General features: G+C 42.1%; 1 protein-coding gene across 1 annotated transcript in view; it reads right to left on the bottom strand.

The window, feature by feature from the left end:
* Positions 1-19,950, bottom strand: part of wu:fb13g09 (multidrug resistance-associated protein 5) — a 48,667-nt gene that overhangs the window by 7,128 nt on the left and 21,589 nt on the right. The window contains exons 6-22 of the mRNA XM_012853724.3: positions 19,507-19,680; positions 18,282-18,429; positions 17,225-17,373; positions 16,955-17,062; positions 13,958-14,308; positions 13,795-13,866; positions 13,574-13,698; positions 13,419-13,491; positions 13,131-13,334; positions 10,511-10,636; positions 10,049-10,160; positions 9,751-9,935; positions 8,011-8,157; positions 7,061-7,190; positions 5,660-5,813; positions 1,224-1,352; positions 821-1,007 (exon numbers count right to left, since the gene is read on the bottom strand). Coding sequence (XP_012709178.2) covers positions 821-1,007; positions 1,224-1,352; positions 5,660-5,813; positions 7,061-7,190; positions 8,011-8,157; positions 9,751-9,935; positions 10,049-10,160; positions 10,511-10,636; positions 13,131-13,334; positions 13,419-13,491; positions 13,574-13,698; positions 13,795-13,866; positions 13,958-14,308; positions 16,955-17,062; positions 17,225-17,373; positions 18,282-18,429; positions 19,507-19,680 — 2,574 coding nt within the window. The remainder of the gene's footprint in view (positions 1-820; positions 1,008-1,223; positions 1,353-5,659; positions 5,814-7,060; positions 7,191-8,010; positions 8,158-9,750; positions 9,936-10,048; positions 10,161-10,510; positions 10,637-13,130; positions 13,335-13,418; positions 13,492-13,573; positions 13,699-13,794; positions 13,867-13,957; positions 14,309-16,954; positions 17,063-17,224; positions 17,374-18,281; positions 18,430-19,506; positions 19,681-19,950) is intronic.

Below are 19,950 nucleotides of genomic sequence, written 5' to 3'. Positions count from 1 at the left end.
ATACAGGAAAATCCAAGTGAAAACCTGTTAGAAGCGGCAAAATACTCGACTTTAATTGACCTTCCAGCAGGACAATGACCCTAAACACGCAGCCAGAGCGTCAAGGGATTGATTGGTTTAGATCAAAGTATATGGGTGTGTTGGAATGACTCAAAGTCCAGACCTGAATCTAACAGAGAAACCTGTGACAGGAGGTGAACAATGATGGTCAGAGATGCTCTCCGTCCAAACGATGGAGGTTGAGGTAGCATGCAGAGAAAAATGTGCAGAATTTCAGAGTTTCTAGATGCATAAAGCTGGTAGAGACACACCCCAAAGGACCGCTATATTTGCAGGCCACATACTAATTAGGTGACTTCAGAAGGCAATTGCTATGAAACATCATTTTTCTTAGGGGCATCAGAGTCAAGGGGTGAATACAAATGTATCATTTCCCTTCAACTTCACCATTATGAAATCCCAACAAGATTGATTTCGGCCTGTTTTTTGCAGAATGTAGGGAGCAGGAATGTGATAAAGGTTTAAGATAAGATTAGATAAGATAGGGTTTATTGATCTCACAGTGGAGAAATTCACTTGTCACACATCGGCTTAATAAACAAAGAAGGTGCTAAAAGGAGGAAAAGGTGTATAAGGTATATAGAGTGTGTCCACATATATACAGTGTATTAAAAATAAATAAAATAAAATCAAAATACAAAGGAAATAAAGCAGAGATTTAGGATGGTTTAAGGTTTAACGAGTATGAATACTTTCACAAGAAGCTACAACACAACCGCGGCTTTCATGTCAGCAAGACGGCGCGTGTTTTTCCACGGACCTGCACTGCATATGAGATGGCCAGGCCTGCGTAGGCTGGAGGTATCTGATTCTGCATGAAGACAATGAGAAGTGCCACAGCGGTGATGAGGGAGATGCTGATGAGGTCCAGGCGAACAGCCAGCCAGCGCATAGCGCAACTAAAGAGGTAGTTGGTGGCCTGGTTGGTGTCCAGCAGTTCCTGATATCTTTAGAACAAAAAAAAGAAAGACAGGGAGGCGTGTAAATTTATTTCAGCCGAAAGAAAGAACAGCTCCGCACTGCAGTGCTTGCTGAGGGCAAGATTTCTAGGATGTGGCCTAATATATTTATAGGGAGAGGAGCAAAGAGAGAAACTACAAGGGGAGTAAAGATGAATTTAAAGTTTAATGATATCTGCCAATGACAGATAGCCTTGAGTTCACCTTTGGAGGAAGCCGTGCCCTCTTCCATACGCGTGGATGGTGGAAAGTCCCTGCAGACTGCTGGTTATATGAGAGGTGAATGGCGACTGGCTGACGTTCTCCAGGCGCTTCAGCTCGCGAATGAAAACTCTGAAAACAGACAAGGATGCCATTTTGATTTCAACCTGAAATAAACAAATCATATCCCAGTAACAGCATTTAGCTGCAATAATGAGGACTAAAACTCTGGCTCCAGAGAAGCACGGCGTCAGTCACCAAGTCTGAAAACAGCAGAACTGCTGGTATCGTTTGGATGAAAGTATCCGATTGTTGTCTGGGTAATTAGATTAAAAGCTTTTGAGCAGAGATATTTTAAAACACGCAGCAAAATACATTCACTTTGAACTTTCTGATGGTTTATCACATTACAATCATAAAATTAAATGGATTTTATTGGGATTTTAAAAGACAGGCCAAGTGATATATTAAAGAATTATTTTTGCTCTTTAACAATGTATTATGGGAAAACCTGCTCAGTTATATAACTTGTTTCACATAAACTAAGAGCAACATATATGCTCGTGCTAACAACATGTGTTATTTTGTTATAACTTGTTTTAACTTGTGGTGGGAACCTATGACAATGTGTTGTGGGAAAGACTGATTCTGTATTCCTTATTTTTTGCTTATATTTGCTGTATTCTGAGTGCACTCATATTATTTTGCTTCGCACACTGCTGAGATGCTGGGAACGGTTTCTGTTTTGGAAACATGCCTTGGGAGAAATGGCCACATCTGACTCTTTGTTTACAAGTATATAAAGAGGGGACTGCCCTCAGTCCGGTGAGTCTGCCGTGGGTTCGTGTGTGGATGCCGGCCACATGAACGCTGATCTTAACCTTGGACTGAGGGCTCCCAGTTCCGTGTCAATAGTAAGGGCTGATTCTGAGAATCTGTTGAGCGTCACACCTGCTTGAAAGCTTGTTGCTTTAATGCTTGCTACTTTGCGTGTGTGAAGAGCTTGCTGTTTTGTGTTGCTGTATTCTGTGGGGAACAATAAATGTGTGCATTATTATTCCAACAAAACAGTGTTTGTCCTTATTTGTGTACGTTGTCGATCTCTCCCGATCATTAAATAAACATTTCATAAAACACAAAGAAAAGTAGAATGAAAAAAAAAGATGCATATTTATTGGATTTGGAATGACTTTTTTTTGCAGGTAAGAAATCTTACCTGAAAAGTGTGGCATACATTTGTATTCAGCCTTACTTAATCTGATACCCCTAAGTAAAAACCAGCACAATCAATTACTGCATGCACTTGTATACAGCCCTTAGACAGTCGTTTCTAAAACCCTGTTTTACCGCAATTACGGCTCCAGATCTTTTTGTCTCTACCAGCGTTTAACATCTAGAGATGAAAATTATCCCCGTTCTTGTTTGCAAAGTAGCAAAGTCAGATTAGATGGACAGTGTTTGTAATCAGTTTCCAGGTAACATCCCAGATTCTCAATTGGGTTTAGGCCTGGACTTTGACTAGGTCATTCTAAAACATGGACGTGCTTTGATCTAAGCTATTCTATTGCAGCTCTGGCTGCATGTATAACTTCATTGCCTGGTTGTAAGGTGACCCCCAGTATTAAGGTAGTTTTTGTTGTTGTGGCATCTTCCCTTTAAACACTTCCCATGTATTCATCTTCCCATCAACTCTGACCAGCATCTCTCCCCATGCCAGCTGAAGGCAAGACTCTGTACAACATGATGCCATATCCATTGCTGATTGGTTGCATTTTATTTAGGGGTATCATAGAAAAAAGGGGTAGGATACAAATGCACAGAACACTTATAGGATTCTTATATCTCTAATATACTTACACTTAATAACTAGCCATCATCTGTGTGGGCCTATCACATTAAAGATCAATAAAAACATTAAAGTTTCTATCAGAAATATGACACAATGTAGAAAAGCATTATTGTTACTTTTGTAGGGCCCGTAGGATGAATATCAGTGTCGAATCATGCAAAGCAAACCACAGAGGGAAGCTTAAAACTTGAATAAATGAATGAAATAATATATTGATTTCAGACAACTTAAATTTGACAAATACAAACATCAGCTGTAAATAATAATATATAATAATTATAGTACTAGTATATATATAAATAAATAATTCAGCGATTATGTCAGAAGAGGGGTATGAAGAAGGGAAATTTAATCATACCTCTTCTCCTTCCTAGAGTCCTTAAGACCAACAGTCTTCCTGATTCCTACTTTAATTGGGGCCATACTACTCAACATCTATTAGGCAAGCAAATAAATCAATATACTGTACATTATAAACATAGATATACACATTCACATGTGCCTAAGCCCATCTACATTCAGACACTTATTACCTACAGCTCATAGCCCAGACGTCCACAACCCATTGGTGCTCACTGTTCTTCTTCCATTCCATTTCATATTTTATCAACAACTGTTTGAGCCTTTCCTAACCAGTCTAAATGATAGATGAGGCATTGTGAAGGTGATTCAAACTGCTTTAAAAAGTAACGACCGATGCATTTTGGTTGAACTGATGTGGAGGATAAATCTTGAGAGGTACGTCGTCTTCTCGATCCAGAAAGACGGCTGCGGAGGGAGGCGATTGAACATTGGTGAATAAGGGAGCGAAAAAACGCTTAAGCTCTAATGATGCCACTGCAGACAGGTAAAGATGAGAAGAGGCACGGAGAGGAGCGTGCCCCACAACACGGCATTTGTTTTTCCTGATTGGTTCCTTCTCGCTACCGACGACTGCGAAGTACGCGACAGAGGGCCGCAGTCTTTGTAGACGGGGCGAGGTTTTCCACGCAGAAGTGAGAGGAGAGGAGGTTTACTGACAAAGGCTGAGTTCTGTCTACTTTTGGCTGCCAGGACAGAAAAAGAGTGCTTGGGAATTACAAGTCTCGCATGAATCATTTGGCTTCCTCATAAAAGCTTGTGAGGAGACGAGGAAAGAACATGACACTTGCTCCCTTCCAGGCAGCCACGCACACAAACATGTTTACGCCCTGGGCAGTTTCACTTCAGAAATCCATAAAAAAGCATTTTTTAAAAGTGGGTAATTTCAATGGGAGATCCACTTTTACATAACCATCCATCCATATTCTGCTTGGGATGTGGCGACTTTATAAGATGGTCCTCTTTAAAACAGCGCCGCCGAGGGTTATCGCTACTTTTCATTAACCGCTGGGAATAAGTTCAAGTCTGCTGTTTATCAAAGCTTATATTTAACTCCACTTGCATTTTAAACCAATTAAGCGTCTCCGAATGAAGATGTTTTTTAATTAAAAGGAATCTCTGAGGAGAGACAAGCTGGAGTCAGATGTGATTAAAGAAATGCTAAAATCCAGGTATTAGAGGAAACATATGGAAAGAGAAGATGCATGGCTGCATTTCACAGCGTGTCACATTACAACACACCTCAGCACAAAATAGCTCATAATTGGGAAGTGGAAGGTAAATGATTCAGTGTTGTGTGTTTATACTCTGCTTCCCATAATACGATACACTTAAGCAAAATCAAGTGCACACAGTTGCCAAAATAAGTCATTAAAATAGTCAAGCTGTGTGTAAAAATGAACACTGCACATGAGGCAGAACACACCATCCCTACAGTGAAACATAGTGGTGGCAGCATCATGCTGCGGGGATGGTTTTCTGCAGCAAGGACAGGGAAAGCTGCTCAGAACTGCATCCGTTTTCAGGCTTTTATTTGTTAAAAAGGTTGAAAATCATCTATCCTTTTCCTTCTGCTGGATACCTACGCACTATAATATGTTTGCCCACCACATAATATCGTATTTAACTGTAGCTGTGGTTGGTGAAATGTGAAAAAGTTCATGAGTTTAGTCTAATCCCATAGAAACTGTATTGTTCTAGATCTCATTCAAGAAGGAAACAACATTATTCTGCGATTATTTCCCAGGACAAAATAAATTAATAAAAAAAAATAAAAAAACGGCATTTTCTCGCCTTGTTGGATTCACCTTTATTGCAAAACTGCTGTGATAATGTAACCAATAAATACAGCAGAGTCATTAGATCCTCTACAGGCAGTCCTGCAAAATGTACAACTCTACTGAGGATGCTCATTTACAGAGGTTATTGCAGCAGCACTGTTGCAAATATTTACCTTAGTTCTTTCCAAAATTATATTGTAATCTGACCCCATAATAAAACATACAGAAGAAAGTATATCAAAGTGAATGTTGATGCATCAGTTATAGTATGTTGCAGATCAAAGTATACTTTTTTTAATATATATTTCAGTATATATTTCAGCCCCATATAGAATAAAAAAACCTGCAGCTGCCAGTGAGGAAAACCTCGCCGAAAACCTGGTTTACGAACTCAGCGCTTCATGTCAGCCATCTTTAAAGGAGAGAAAATGGAGAGAAGAGAGTCTGACCTGGAGACACGATTGAAGACACACAGGAAGACACCCAGGGGCAGGACCGAGATCAAGAACCAGGGGAAGATCGTGCCCACCATCCCCAGGCAAAACAGCACCAGCGTCAGGTTCTGCAGCAGCATTTCGGCTTGCATGGTCAGACGCACGTCCACTGTGAGGAGGAGAGGAAAAGAACAGATCAGAGGCCCCTGTGTGGTTTAGAAAGTGAGTTTAGGGCCATTCTGAACGACGGAAAACCGGTCTGGTTCTTTTGTCATGGACAGGTTTTGAGTCACTTAGACCAATTATAGTAAGAGCAGAGTTAAGCCCAGTTGTATGGCAGTCAAAAATGGCCTGATTTGTGTTTTCAATGTTCTATTTGAAACTTTTTTTCAGACAGTTATACTACAGGTTTAGGAAATGGCTTCATGTTTTCTTGCATCCCGTTTTGGTTCAGGATGAAACGAAGAAATTGATTTGATTCAAACCAACTTAAGCAGCAACCGAAGCAGTTAAGTTCTTATTTACGTCTGTCAGGTTGTCGTGGGTGACTTTTCGGCCACGTTTTCTTTTTATCATTCATGTAATTAAATTGTGTGGGTATTGATTGATGTTCTCTTAAGGGGACAGGATGGGATTTTTGGACTTTCATTGGACCATTCCAGCACTTTCTTTTCTTTTCCAGTCATCCTGCTCTGGGTTTGTGGGGAGTCATTATCCTATGAGGACCCAGTTTGGGCCGAGCTGCAGCCGTTGGACGGACGGCCTCAGATTAAACTCTGTGCTGTGTTACGATCAAATATGGCGTTATAAAATCTGACCAATAATCTAGTATCATGTATCCAGATTATAGTGTTCTTGCTCGTTATTCAGATACCACCCAGAAGACACTATTGTGCTGCCATTTTGTTTTTCGAGAGATGAGGCTTTCTCTGGACTAAATTAACTGAGTATGCAAAATCCTCTTGGTCGGATTTCCTCTAAGGATGCAGTTCAGGACTCAAAATCCTACATACTATGACTGACATGAGTTGATGTATGTTGGATTTCACATATTGAACATATTACAAGCCAGACTTGTATTTTAATAAAAAATATGTCCCTGAAATCTTTAGTTTGCTCCATCACTGTAGCATCTCCTCCACTGAATTTCCTTTAATAAAAAAGTGAAAAAGTGACAGAAGAGCTGCAGGTTTATGAAAAAAAAAGCAAAAAAAAAAAAAGACAAAAAAGACGACAAAAAAAATTGACGCATGAAGCAAAGACAAGTGAAGTGGATAATAGAGAGTACCTCACATGGGAAAACTCTCTGCCAAATCACGCCGTGTCTCTGCGCTACACCTTGTCAGCCACGGTGACTTCGCTGACTGAGAGCTCTCCGGAGGGAAAGGTTCTCAGTCAAGACAAATCAAGCCTCACCCTCGTCCATGTCCCTGGAGAAGCGGGTCAGGATGCGGCCCAGAGGCGTCGTGTCGAAGAACCGCATGGGGCTGAGAAGGAGCCTGCGGAACAGCTTGTCATGGAGAGCAGAGGCGGCCTTCAACGTGCACTGTCAACGCAGACGACAAGTCATGTTTGAACAGGGGACCCGAGACGTGTAGACAAACAACTTGAACAAGCATACGGCAGCGATCAGAGGACGCAGCGATGGAGTCGCTCGGTGCGGCGCATGTTGGCTGCAGGGTTACGAGCACCGGCTCTCCATATGCTCGGCGTGTGCGCGGAGCCGGGTGGCTATTTTACTCCCGCGCAAAGGGGCGGGGCCGTCAAATCCCCCCCCGACTCATAATGAGTTTCTGGGGAGGCTTGCATAAAAGGTCGCGGCCCGATTCGCAAAAAGACATTTCACCAATTGGACAGAGATTGCATGTGGCAGCGAAGCTCAAATTAATTCTATTAATGGAATATTTAACACACACAAAGATCTCGTCACAGCTAGAGGTAAGAAAAGATCATCCATCTTTGAAAAATTAGCAATTTCAAGTGGCACGCATTAACGTGGGGGACTAACCTCTGCGATGGCGTGTCAGGACGAGTTAGCGGGAAAAACAGGACGTGCACCCGAGGGGGGGGGGGGGGGGGACTGACATGAGCACAAACACTTTTCCTTGATTTCTATTTTTCCATCCAATCCCAGACAGACACACACTGCCTTTGTAAAGCTGTGAAAAGCAGCGGTGGACAAAAACTAAATGGATTTGGCCTGCAGCTATTTTCCATTATGGTGTTGCACCCCCACGTGAGCATGAAGAATGACATGGGGGGGGGGGGGCACTTAATGTTAACACGCTAATAACATGTGAACTTTTGAAATTATGTTGAAGTTCATCGTGTTTAGGAAGAAAAAGAAGGATTTAAAGGATGCTTACCTTGACAAACACCAACCCCCTCACAGTCTTCAGAAATAACGCAGCTCCCATGGAAACCACATAAACAGTGGAGTAATACTGAATATGGGGGTTGAGCCTCATGCTGTTGCTCTCCGTCGTTTCATTCGCCGAGATTAATGATGTGTTCTGAGGGCAGATGGAGCAACAAATTACAAACACTGAGGGGAGACAAAAAAAAAAAAGAAAGTAAAATTCCCCATTTGGCTCCCTAATCAAATTGAGAAAAGCACAGTTTGGCTTTCAAAAAAAATAAAAAAAAATAATAAAAATCCAGCCGGCCTGGTGACGTTTACTATTCGGAGCACATCTCCTCGACGGCGTCGACTCCTTGCTTTGCTGCACATCTGTTTCTCAACTGCTCGTGCTTGTTTTTAATTAGGTTTACCGATGTGCCGTTACTTTTTTAATCATGCACATTCAGATTAATGCTCAGTCTGCTGCCACAAGTCACTGAAGCAGAGTAGTTACTTTTCCCTCTGGGAGCCAAGCACGCGCTAAAGAGAGGCGTTTACAAATGCCCCGCAAAAGAGTTCCTACCCCTTAAACTTTTTTCACACTCGGTCACGTTTGCAAACACAAACTTAATTTGGATTCTATGTTGTACGACGACGTCAAAACGTCACATAATTGGGGAAAATCTGAAAAGTGCGGGCTGTATTTGCACTGACCACCTTTAACCCTGACACCCAAGGATGGATGCAGTGAAAGTCGCCTGATTAATAAAAGAGGTTTGTCAGAACTAGGGCTGAACGACTTTGGAAAATAATCTAATTGAGTTTTTTTTTTTCTTAATATTGCGATTTAATGCAATTTTTCCCCCGGTTTAATTTATCATGTCTTTTTAAACATATACAAACAACAAATCAATTTGTTTCCTTGCCGTACGGATTAGTTGCTAAAAGACCCACAGCATCTAAACTCGGTGCAGAAATTATTGCGTTCTGCCTACGATATATTTCAACCAAAATTGCAATTTTGACTTTTCTCTGCATTAACCACAAGTAACAAAAATGTAATAAAGATGTTTGTAAACAAGGACTATTTTAAACAAGAACTTTTAATGTTTCTATTGATCAGAATATTGTTCAAGAGAACAGCTTTGAATTGATTTTGGACATCAATCCTTGTTGAACAAGTGCAACCAACAAACAAGTCTATGTATTAAACTGATTGACCTGTACTTAATGCTATGTATGATTATATAAACTCTAAAACAAGTAATAAAATTAGATTATCTCCTTGCTGCAACCGTCTTCCCTTCCATGTGGAGGCAAACCCACTTTAAACATATTACCGACACCTAAAGGACGCGTCTAATTCACTAATTGTTACATAGCCATAAATTGCTGACCTCTGAGATTTGGAAATTTCGTTTTTTAAAATCGCGATTATATTGAAAATGCGATTAATTGTTCAGCCCTAGTCAGAACATTGGCAAATAAACAGCAACATGGAGACAAAGACAGGCCTGGTATAAAATTATGGAGAACTTTAAAGCAGGGTTAGCCAATAAATCTAAGCTTTCAACAGGGCACAGAGAAGAAGCCAAGAGGCCTATTATAACTCCAGAGGAGCCGCAGAGATCTACAGCTCAGGCTGCTCGATGAGTCAAACCTTTTGTTTTTTTAGTAAAAATGGTCAGGGAGAAAGCTGAACACCTCAGAGGGCTCAATAAAAATGCATGACACATTTTTGTTTATAGAAAAAGTCTAAACTCACCCCAGCGCCCTGCCTGATCCAGTGGCTCAGCCACCAGTTACTAAAGGCTATGCTGCCAGTTGTGGAGAGGAAGAAGACGACGTTGATGATAAAGACCAACGGACCTCCTGCTGCCTTAATGTAAGCTCCATACACAGACCAGGCGACTGCACCCGAGCCTTTTTCTTCTGCTTTCATCAGTTGCTCTGAAACAAAAACGACAAGACGAAAGCCAGGAACGATTAGGCTCAAAACAAACAAAACAGCTTCAGCTCGATTCTCACGTGTGAGACTGAAGGAGAAAGACAGCATCGCTCACCTCTGTTCCCGCTTTCCACCTTTGCCTCGACCTTGGCAGCATCGGCGGCGCCCTCGGCTGTTCTCACGCCTTCCCCTCCCCGTTTATTCTTTAGATTCTCTTTCACCACGTTCTGGAAGACAAAACGAGAAAATGAAGGCTCCCGCTGGACAGGAAGCGTCCACGAATCCCTTCCAGCATCCAGAAAGTACCACGAAGAACTCAAACACAGATAAGTGACACGGTCTCTCCAGTGAAACAATTTGAGCGTTAATAATGAAAGACCTTGTGTACGTTCATTTTTCCGTGCTACAGGCCTTGTCTGTCTGTATTCATGCATTATTCAGCTCTTAATATGTTCAGTGTTGCTGTGTGTGTGTGTGTGTGTCTGTGTGTGTGTGTGTGTGTCTGTGTGTGTGTGTGTGGGGAGGCATCCTTCATTCAAAGGGGCAGGTGTTGTTCCTCGTGTGGCCCTGGCCTTACCTCCTGTTGCATGCTGCTGAATAAGGTGGCGTAGTCACGCTCTTTACTCATTAGCTGCGCGTGGTTGCCGTGCTCAACGATCTGCCCGTCCTTCATCAGGATGACATCATCGCACTCGGGCAGATACTGAGAAGGACACATATTAAACAAAAGGCCAGAAGGTTTTGTTTAGAGACATGTAAAGTATATGTAAATATAAAAAAGGTAAATTGTTGTTTTAGCTCGTTTGGGTGGTCGGCTCACAGAGAACCACATTAGAGCTTCTAAGCCGGTATTTTCTGTAAATACATGTCATGGTCAGCTTTTCTATTTTATGATGCTTATTATGTGAAACGTCATTAATTTTAGTCTGTAGGCCAGATTATCAGTACTTTCCTTTATTATGTCAATGCAATCTGCTCATATTTTCCTCATGAAAAGCATGTTGCAGTTGTCTTGTTACTCAAACGTTTTAAACAAAAAAACCTCACCTTGCCCATTTCTTTTGCTGATTTCTTGTAAATTGATATTTAATTAAGATAAAATCTGCACTCCATAAAACAAGTTCCTTGAAAAACAGCTTCTGATCACATAATGCAGCAGATTTGTTGTTTTTTAAACCATGCTTCTTTGTATTGTTTTTTATGTTTTAGTTAAATTCCTCCTTCAAACGGGTTTAATTGTATTTTGTGGGATTTCAGCAAAGGGTATGTGAGAACACTGCATGGATTTCAGGAGAATTTGGCAACAATAAGCAAAAAAGTAGTAACAAGTCATCTATAATCAGTTAAATATGTTAATCATTTAACACATTTACACAGATTTCACATATACACGGTTAATCAGATGCTGAAATCATTAGTTAAAATTTAATTTCTTTACATGTTGAAGTGATTTATATTTTCAGTATTGGTTCCTTATTTCCTGAAACGTGGTCTGATGTAATCTAAACTGTAAAAAAGGCTTTTGAAACAGACAAAAGGTCCCTTTACCCTGCACAGCAACTCAACTGCAGACCTTGTCTATAACAGGTAAGCTCCGCCCACTGACTCTAAAAGGTGAGGCTATTAGTTAAAATAAACTCATGAAATACTGAGACACAGGGCTGTGGAACAAGCAACAAAAATGCTTGAATAATTTTATCTGCTTTTAACTTATATTAAAAACAAATTTTAATAAATCAATTTTACATTTAAATAATTATAGATACTTTACCTTATAGATACTTTATGAGTTAATGCACAGATGTATTTAAATTATCACATATATGAACTTCTTCATGGATTGAAATGCAGCACATTTGACCCTCAGTACAATAAAACACATGGAAATGGTTGTAAAGAGGACCAGGACAGAATGAGACGGCTGGAATTTATCATCAACGCTCTGCAGAGATCATCACAAGGTAAGCTGCAATAATTAAGCGAAATTCTGGACGATACGTTCCATGAAGGCCCAGCCAAGTTTGGCTGCACCACCTGCTGTGGCCGCTGAAGGTGAAACTAAAAACGGGCCCAGTCTCATCGATTGGCCCCACCATGTGTGAGCCTGGAGCTTTACCTTCGCCATCATTCCCGTCAATGCCAGAAAGAAGAAGGTGAAAATCTTCGCTTGGCAGTCAGGAAGAAAGATGTTTGTCTAAAGCTAAAGCAGCGTGCGGTTCAGTCTGCCACTCTTCTGGTAAATCACGTAACGTTTTAAAATAAAACAAGCAGTATTTGTCATTTATTCATATCGTGTGAGCCTTATTTAAAGGTATACTATGCAACCGGGGTTGATTTTCCAGCGAGGCTCCCCCCAGAGGGCGAAAGTAAAAGTGCACTGTCATAAAGATGCTCAGCTGTTCTGGTTTCCCCGTCAAGCCAGGCGCGGTTGTTTTGAGCTTAGCAGACAGGCGAACGCAACGAAAAGTGGAAAAAACGGCAGTACAAACAATGACTAACACAGTGAAGGTATGAACATCAAGCTTCCCGCAGCACTATCTTGGCGAGGCGGCCGCCGCGACCGCCTTGCCAGTTTTATTATTATTATTATTATTTTTTTTTTTAATTTTTTTTATGTTGGCGAGACGATACCGCCTCGCCAAGCCGCAGCCGCCAACGCCGCCGCCGCGGTAGCGTCTCGCCACCATAAAATAAAATAAATAAATAAATAATAATAATAATAATAATAAAACTCGATATGCTTGCATGTTTATTTGACGTTAACACGCGGTTCTTTGTTGTTGCTTTCGCGCGTGCATATAGTGAATGGCAGGGCAAAAACACATGGAGTTCTCGCCGTAAAGCAAGACTTCTGTGAGTGCGGGCCGTGAGCTCTTGCAATTGCAAGTGCGGTATTTCCCCCACAGACCACCAGGGCGGCCGAGAAAACCTTTGTTCGACCTGAAATGACTCATTTAATCATCCAAAACGGTATGGAACACATTAATTAACTGAAAAATGTTGTATAGTATGCCTTTAAATGCAAACTAGGGTTGGGTGATGGCTGATGGGATAAAACTCTATTTACCTAACACTTTCCATACTTTTCCCCAAGTGTAATGTGTCTTATTGTTAGTCTATATTTGTTTTTTTCAATTAAAAATATACCTTGGATAGTATCTAATTAAAAGAAGAAAAAGTTCACAAACGGTTCTGACCTGCAGCTGGTGGGTTACAAACAGCACCGTCTTTCCTTTGGCCGCCCCCCGGATGGCTCTGTTGAAGATGTGAGACCCCACACAGGCATCGACGGCGCTGAGCGGGTCGTCCAGGAGGAGTATGGGCCTCTGACTGTAGAGAGCACGCGCCAGGCTCACCCTCTGCCGCTGGCCGCCACTCAGGTTGGCACCTCTTTCTCCGATCTACACGGGAAACGTCAAACTAAGCTCCCAGATTCTTTAGGAAATAAAATTAAGGGCGTCTTGCGAGTGAGAAAATACACAGACCTCGGTCATGTCTCCGTACGGAAGCTCTGCCAGATCTGGGAGAAGACAGCATGCTTCCAGCACAGCGCTGTATCTGAAGTGGAAGCAAAAACCCTTGTGATGCTGCGGATTTTATTTTAACATTTCATTTACTGTAGGTCGAAACGTGACCGTACCTCTCCGAGTCAAACTCGTTCCCAAACAAGATGTTCTCCTTTAGGGAGTCGTTGAGGATCCAGGCGTGCTGGGAGACGTAAGCGAAGCCACCGCACGCAGCGACTCTGCCTTCAACCAGAGTCATCTGCGGTGCAAGAACAGAAACACTAAATCAGGAATTCTGAGTAATTCCTGGGATTATTGCGCAGAAACAGATGGATAGAAAGCCACTGAATCCGACCTGCCCGAGCAAAGCAGACAGAAGGGAGCTCTTCCCGCTTCCGACACTTCCACAGATGCCAACCAGGGCTCCCTTCAACAAGAGATCACATCATCCACATTAGAGCTTGTTCAGCTGGTGAGACAAAAAAAAACCTCGATGCGGCCCGTCTTTGTGTCGTTACCCTTTTGATTCGCAGATTAATGCGGTGCAGGGTCTTGTGCAGCGGCGGCCGTATGCTCTGGGTGGAGGAGATGGTGCTCTGCGGGCTCTCCTGCTCCATGCTTGTGAGAAGACTTTGCCCGTTGGGGCCGTCTTGACTTCCCTTGTTGATGTCTGTGGAAATGTACAGGCTGAGCTTCTCCCGGCGCAGCACTCGCTGTATCCCGCCGCGCTTCTTGGGAGGCGGGTTTGACTTTGCGGCGGGGGGCCGCGCCTTCTCCCAGGCCAGCGTGGCGTCCAGGAACTCCACGGCGTGGCTGGGATCCTCCGTTTTGGCTAAGATCGTCTCTCTGTCGTCCATCGTGAAGAGCCTCTGGCGATTTAAACAGGACAGGTTTCTGAATGTCACCGTCAGCTGAACATTGAAAAGCTATTTGGCATTTCTAGAAAAACTATTCTGGGTGACCATAAGTTTTTTTTCACACGGGACTCATCATGATTTTTTTTGTTACATAACATACTTGCACTGCACTGATGACTGCATCCAGGAGCCTAAAGCTTTTAAGTGCAGCCTGGCTTGTCCTTAAGCTCTTCAGCACTTAGTCTCATGCATGAGAGTGAATTCAGCGAGGAGCTCAGACCCTCGTCTTTTGGCAGAAACGTCTGCTTGCTTAACCCTCGCCGGCTCTGGGAAACTTCTCTCACTATCGTGTGACTTTCACCGTGTGTTGGGAAACACTATATCAAAAATATCTGCATGTGTGGAGCTCTTTAGCAACATTTTGTTCCAGGCAGAGGCTTCTCGCTGATTCTCACACGATACCTACAGTCTATTTCAGATTTTCGAGCAATAAAAAAAAAAGGGGGCATCTACAACCTGCCTGGACTTTACATGTCGTATGATGTTTTAAATTCCTTAAAAGAAAAAGTTGTCACACACATTTTTCACCTTCTGACTTTAAATTGACCAACTTGAGTGTATTTTACAGGGATTTAACGTGACAGACCAACACAGGAGAGGATAAAGTGAAAGGAAATGAGACTTGGATTTCAGTTTTGTATAAATAAAAATCTGTCAAAAAATAAAACTGTGTCATATATATTTATTCTGTCAGAAAATAAAACTATGTCATATATATTCATTCTGTCAGAAAATAAAACTGTGTCATATTTATTTATTGTCAAAAAACAAAACTGTGTCATATATAATTATTCTGTCAGAAAATAAAACTGTGTCATATATACCTATTCTGTCAAAAAATAAAACTGAGTCATATATATCTATTCTGTCAAAAAATAAAACTGTGTCATATATATTTATTCTGTCAGAAAATAAAACTATGTCATATATAGTTATTCTGTCAGAAAATAAAACTGTGTCATATTTATTTATTGTCAAAAAACAAAACTGTGTCATATATAATTATTCTGTCAGAAAATAAAACTGTGTCATATATACCTATTCTGTCAAAAAATAAAACTGAGTCATATATATCTATTCTGTCAAAAAATAAAACTGTGTCATATATATTTATTCTGTCAGAAATTAAAACTGTGTTTTTAAACCGGAATCTTACAGTTCACGCGCATTTGCCGGGGTGAGAAGATAAATAGGAAATGTCCAGACACTGTTTTTGCAGGTAAAAGCCGATTTATTCCCACTTTAGCTTTCTTATAAAGCGAAAGATAATACAAACGGCCAGCTGTGTGGTGACAGCGTTTCCCGGCCATGCGGTCAAAACCAATTTGCCTTTTCCGGTGAAACACACACCCATACACACATCGTTTACAGTCTTATATAAACTTTACACATGCGGTGTACACATGACATTTTGCCAAGGAGGCCAAAATGTTCCTTTCTGACCAGAATACTCTCTTCCACATCGGCTGCGTCCCCCTACACGGTTTCTGGTAAACTGCGAATGTGACTCCTTAGGGTTTTATTTAAACAAAGCTTTTCTTGTCTTCTTGTTGCCAGCCTTGCATAAAGGTCTGAATTCTTGAGTTCATGCCTAATGAGCCCTTTTCAGATTATCCTTTCATTTTCTGGTAAGGTCCACGTACGGCGTGCCGAATTAGTCATCGTACCGATAATGCGCCCCTGATGCACCTTGGGGGTTGGATCGCTGGCTCTCACGAACCCATAACAGGATTTGTGGAACAAGTGTGACATAGTGATGTGATACAAAGCGAAGACATCTGCAGAAACAACAGGAGTCTGGGGTCTGCGCAGTGAGAGCAGACACGTTGCATTCATTTTCATCCCGTCTGATTAGGGAGAGTTTGCTCAGTGGAGTCTGTTGCAAATAAAGAAAAAATTGCTGAGGATGGCTGAAAATTATGCTTGCATTTAAATTTCAAAAGCCAGCATGAGGTTCGAGACATAAAGCCAGCCCTTTAAGCCGTGGCTCAGGTGAACGTTGTGAGCTGTAAACAATGCCCCTTTGGATCGGGAATCAAAGAGAACGCTCTGTAAGCACACGAGGCGCGTGATCTCGGCAGAGCAAATCATGTTTATGACTGAACTAAGATCTTAAAAGGCAACACAGATTCTCTCACCGGGGCTTTAAATCTCTGCAGCTCCTCCAGAGTCACCATGGGCATCTTTGCCCCTTCTCTGATTAACACTTGCCTTCCCGCCCATCGGTTTAGATGGATGTCTTTGTAGTTTTGCAGTTGTAATATAGTCTTCCTATTTTCGGATGATGAATTGAACGGAGCTTTGTGAGATGTTAAAAGCTTTGGATATTGGGTAATAACCAAAGCGTGCTTTAAGCCTCAGCACCACTTTATCTCTGACATGTCTGGTGTGCTCCGTTAGTTGCGCTTGATTTTGTTCCGGAGTATCAGAAGAAAGGGGGCTGAGTATAAATACATGCCACCCTTTTTATTTGTTTAGCATTTTATTTGAAATAGAAAGTGTGTTGGTCTATCACAAAAAAAATCTACCTTCACGTATAAAAAAAAAAAGAAAAAAAAGCTATTGTGTATATTCTGCCGACGTTTCTAACTTTCTCACCTGAAATCTTTTGACTGCCACAGCCCCCTCCGACAGCGATCTCACAGCTAGAGGTGTGACTTTCAGGGCAAAAGTCATGGAGTTGAAAACAGCAACTACAGTGAAAGCCTTATGGAAAAAAAAAAAAAAAGTTACTTGCAGCGTGTTTTTTGCTTCTGATTTTAAGACCCAACATCAGAATACAGTTTTGGATTGATTCACAAAACACTGATAGATGTCGTTTAATGCAAAGCTAACTATTTTTATGGCTGAGCTCCTCAGTTTGAATACCTCAGCTGCAGTCAGGTCATAGCCCAGGGCCATATGCAGGGTGAACGTACACACGCTTGCTATCACGACGACAATGGGAGCCACACCCACTGTGAGACTTTGGACGATCCCGGCTCTCTCCAGGATCCCCCTCTCTTCTGATCGCACTTCTGTGGAAGAGACATGAAAAGGAGAGATGACTAAGAGAACAGAAAAAAAAAACATAAAGTAGGGGTTGAGTGGTTCCCAGAGGATCCGCCAATGAACATTCAATCAGCAGCACCCCTAGAGCCACTAACCAGCACACTGTGCAAGCAAGTGGGAGGACAAGCGAGTCTCTCTCTTGCAGGAGCTTAAAAACCTGCTGAGGCTTGATAACTCGCTGGGTCTAATGCCCAAATACTGACCCCGTCCTCCATGTTTATATCTCCTGAACGCATAGGCTGGCTGCTTTGTTAACCCGGCGCACTGGGCGCTAACGCAGGAACAAAAAGCCTGAGCATCTCAAGCCCCAGCAGCACGGCGTGTGAAATATGAGAACTCCCTCCGCCAAGGCCTCCTGGTACACCTTATTCCCCATTTGGATTCCCTTTAGATACATCTGTGTGCGAGCTGCGGAGGATGAGTCATACACCCAGGCCAAAAACCCTGATCATCCATGTAATGGGGATACTAATTGAAAGGAATGGCTCTGTAAAGCGGTATGGCTCATCGGTAATTAAAGTGAATGCCGATTATTTATCACTGTAATAGGTCATCACTGAACAGCAGTAAAACTGAGTCCCAAATGATTAATTTGGAGAACGATTTAAAAAAAAAGGGGGGGGGGGGAGGAAAGAACCCCATCTATAACTGCAAAGACCAGATGAAAAAAAACGTCGCTCAGTTCAAAGAGGTGGAAATCAGCGTTGGTAGAAAGACTTTGAGGAAAACGGATTTGGGCTGAGGGAGTAATCTCACAGGTGACTGCCATTCTAATAAAGTGAACAGAAACCCACAGAAGAAGAAAACAAGCACAGAAAACAGGAAACGAGCGATCAGGTTTAATCGCTGAGTCATTTAGCCGACAGCCACTCACTGCGAACGTTGTGAGAGAAGGCGTCCTCCCAGCAGTACATCTTGATGAACTTTATGCAGCCCAGGATCTCGTTCATGAGCCTCACGCGGTGGTCAGTGACCGTCACGCACTTCCTGCGGAAATACGCCGTCAGCCTCGATGCCAGCATCTGTCCAGACAGCGACGGGGGGAAAACGATGACAGAATAAGTGGCAGGAGAGGAAATGAAAGCAGACGGACTTGTATTAGCTGAGCTGTGGGGCCTCTCCGGGAGAGCGGAGTGATAAACGCCCTTCACATGAACACCAGCGTCTCCGGCTGGGCCTGAGGTATAATTGCTGTAATTTGACTTTAACAGCTAAAAAGGTGACAGGAGATTTATGGTCACTTTGTTATGACGCTATTAAAAGTGCTTGCGGGGTTCTTTAAAAAGTCTGAAATAACTTTTACAAAAAAACAGCAGCATTTCTTTCCCCTTTTGAACTATTTAACATTTTCTCACATTACAACTGGAAAAATAAATGTAATTTATTGGGAAATTGTCTGACAGACCCACACAAACTAACCCATGCAAAAAAATAAAAATAAATGCATGGTTTTTCAACTATTTTTTTTTTTACAAATTGTCTGAAATATTTGCATGAACTTATATGAAGCCCCCTTTACTTTGACGTCCCTAAAAAAATAGAGCAACCATTGCCTTTAGAATTCACCTAACAAGTAGATAGAGACTTAACTTTTATTTAATTCACAGTATAAATAAACCTGTGGTGGCAGCATTAGGCTGTGTGGATGCTTTTCTTTATCAGGGGGAGGGAAGCTGGAGTTAATGTGAAGAAGGATGGAGCTAAATTAGGGTAATTATGGAAGAAAATACACTTTTCAGCTTCACTGCATAATGCTACCACCATTTTTATCTCCAGTTAGCTACGCTGAATTGCAATGTTAAGCTTGAGGGGGGACTGAATACACAATTCTCAGATATTTGTTTTATAGAAAAAAGTCAAAACCAAATAATTGTCTTTCCAATTCACAATTATGCACAACCTTCTGCCAGTCTATCGCACACAATCCCGCTGCATAAACGTGGTTTTTAACACAAGTGAAAAGCTTCGAGGACCATAAACAATGTTGTAAGGCACTCTGATCGATAAAGTAATGTAAACCTTTGAAGAGCCGCGCACGCAGAATCACGTTCCACGCTGCTTAAATAAACCATTTCCGGCCTCCCGGCAGAAATCCTTACCATAGCCGGGTAGAAGAAGATGAAAACGGCTGACCCCAGCAGCGCTGTGGGGCCCAGGAAGTACGCAGTGTAAGAAAGACCGAGTATCCCCACCAAGGGGCCTCCCGCCAGCAGGCAGCCCACTGACACCGCTTCATACAGCCGCTGGCCGTCGCTGGAGCAGATGTTGATCAGCTGGGTAGGGAAACAAACAAAAACAGCAAGATGAAAAAAAAAAAAAAAAGATTAGATTAGATAAAATACAGTTCTGTTTACTTCTTCATTTAATTTTAGTCAGCTGCTCCCTTTGTACGGATATGAGCTGGGATGGTGCAACCACAGACATATATACGTAGACGCGTCATCGGGCACAGGTTCGCACGTCAACGTCACCGCCATATTGTATGTGGCAGAAAAAAGTTGAGTTCTGTTATTGTGAACGTGGATCAGGGGAGGTGCCTCATT

The sequence above is a fragment of the Fundulus heteroclitus genome, chromosome 23 (assembly GCF_011125445.2).
Source record: "Fundulus heteroclitus isolate FHET01 chromosome 23, MU-UCD_Fhet_4.1, whole genome shotgun sequence".
In the NCBI taxonomy this organism is placed as follows: Eukaryota; Metazoa; Chordata; class Actinopteri; order Cyprinodontiformes; family Fundulidae; genus Fundulus; species Fundulus heteroclitus.
The sequence above is the reverse complement of the archived record's forward strand: the minus strand, read 5'-3'. Positions and strand labels throughout refer to the sequence as shown.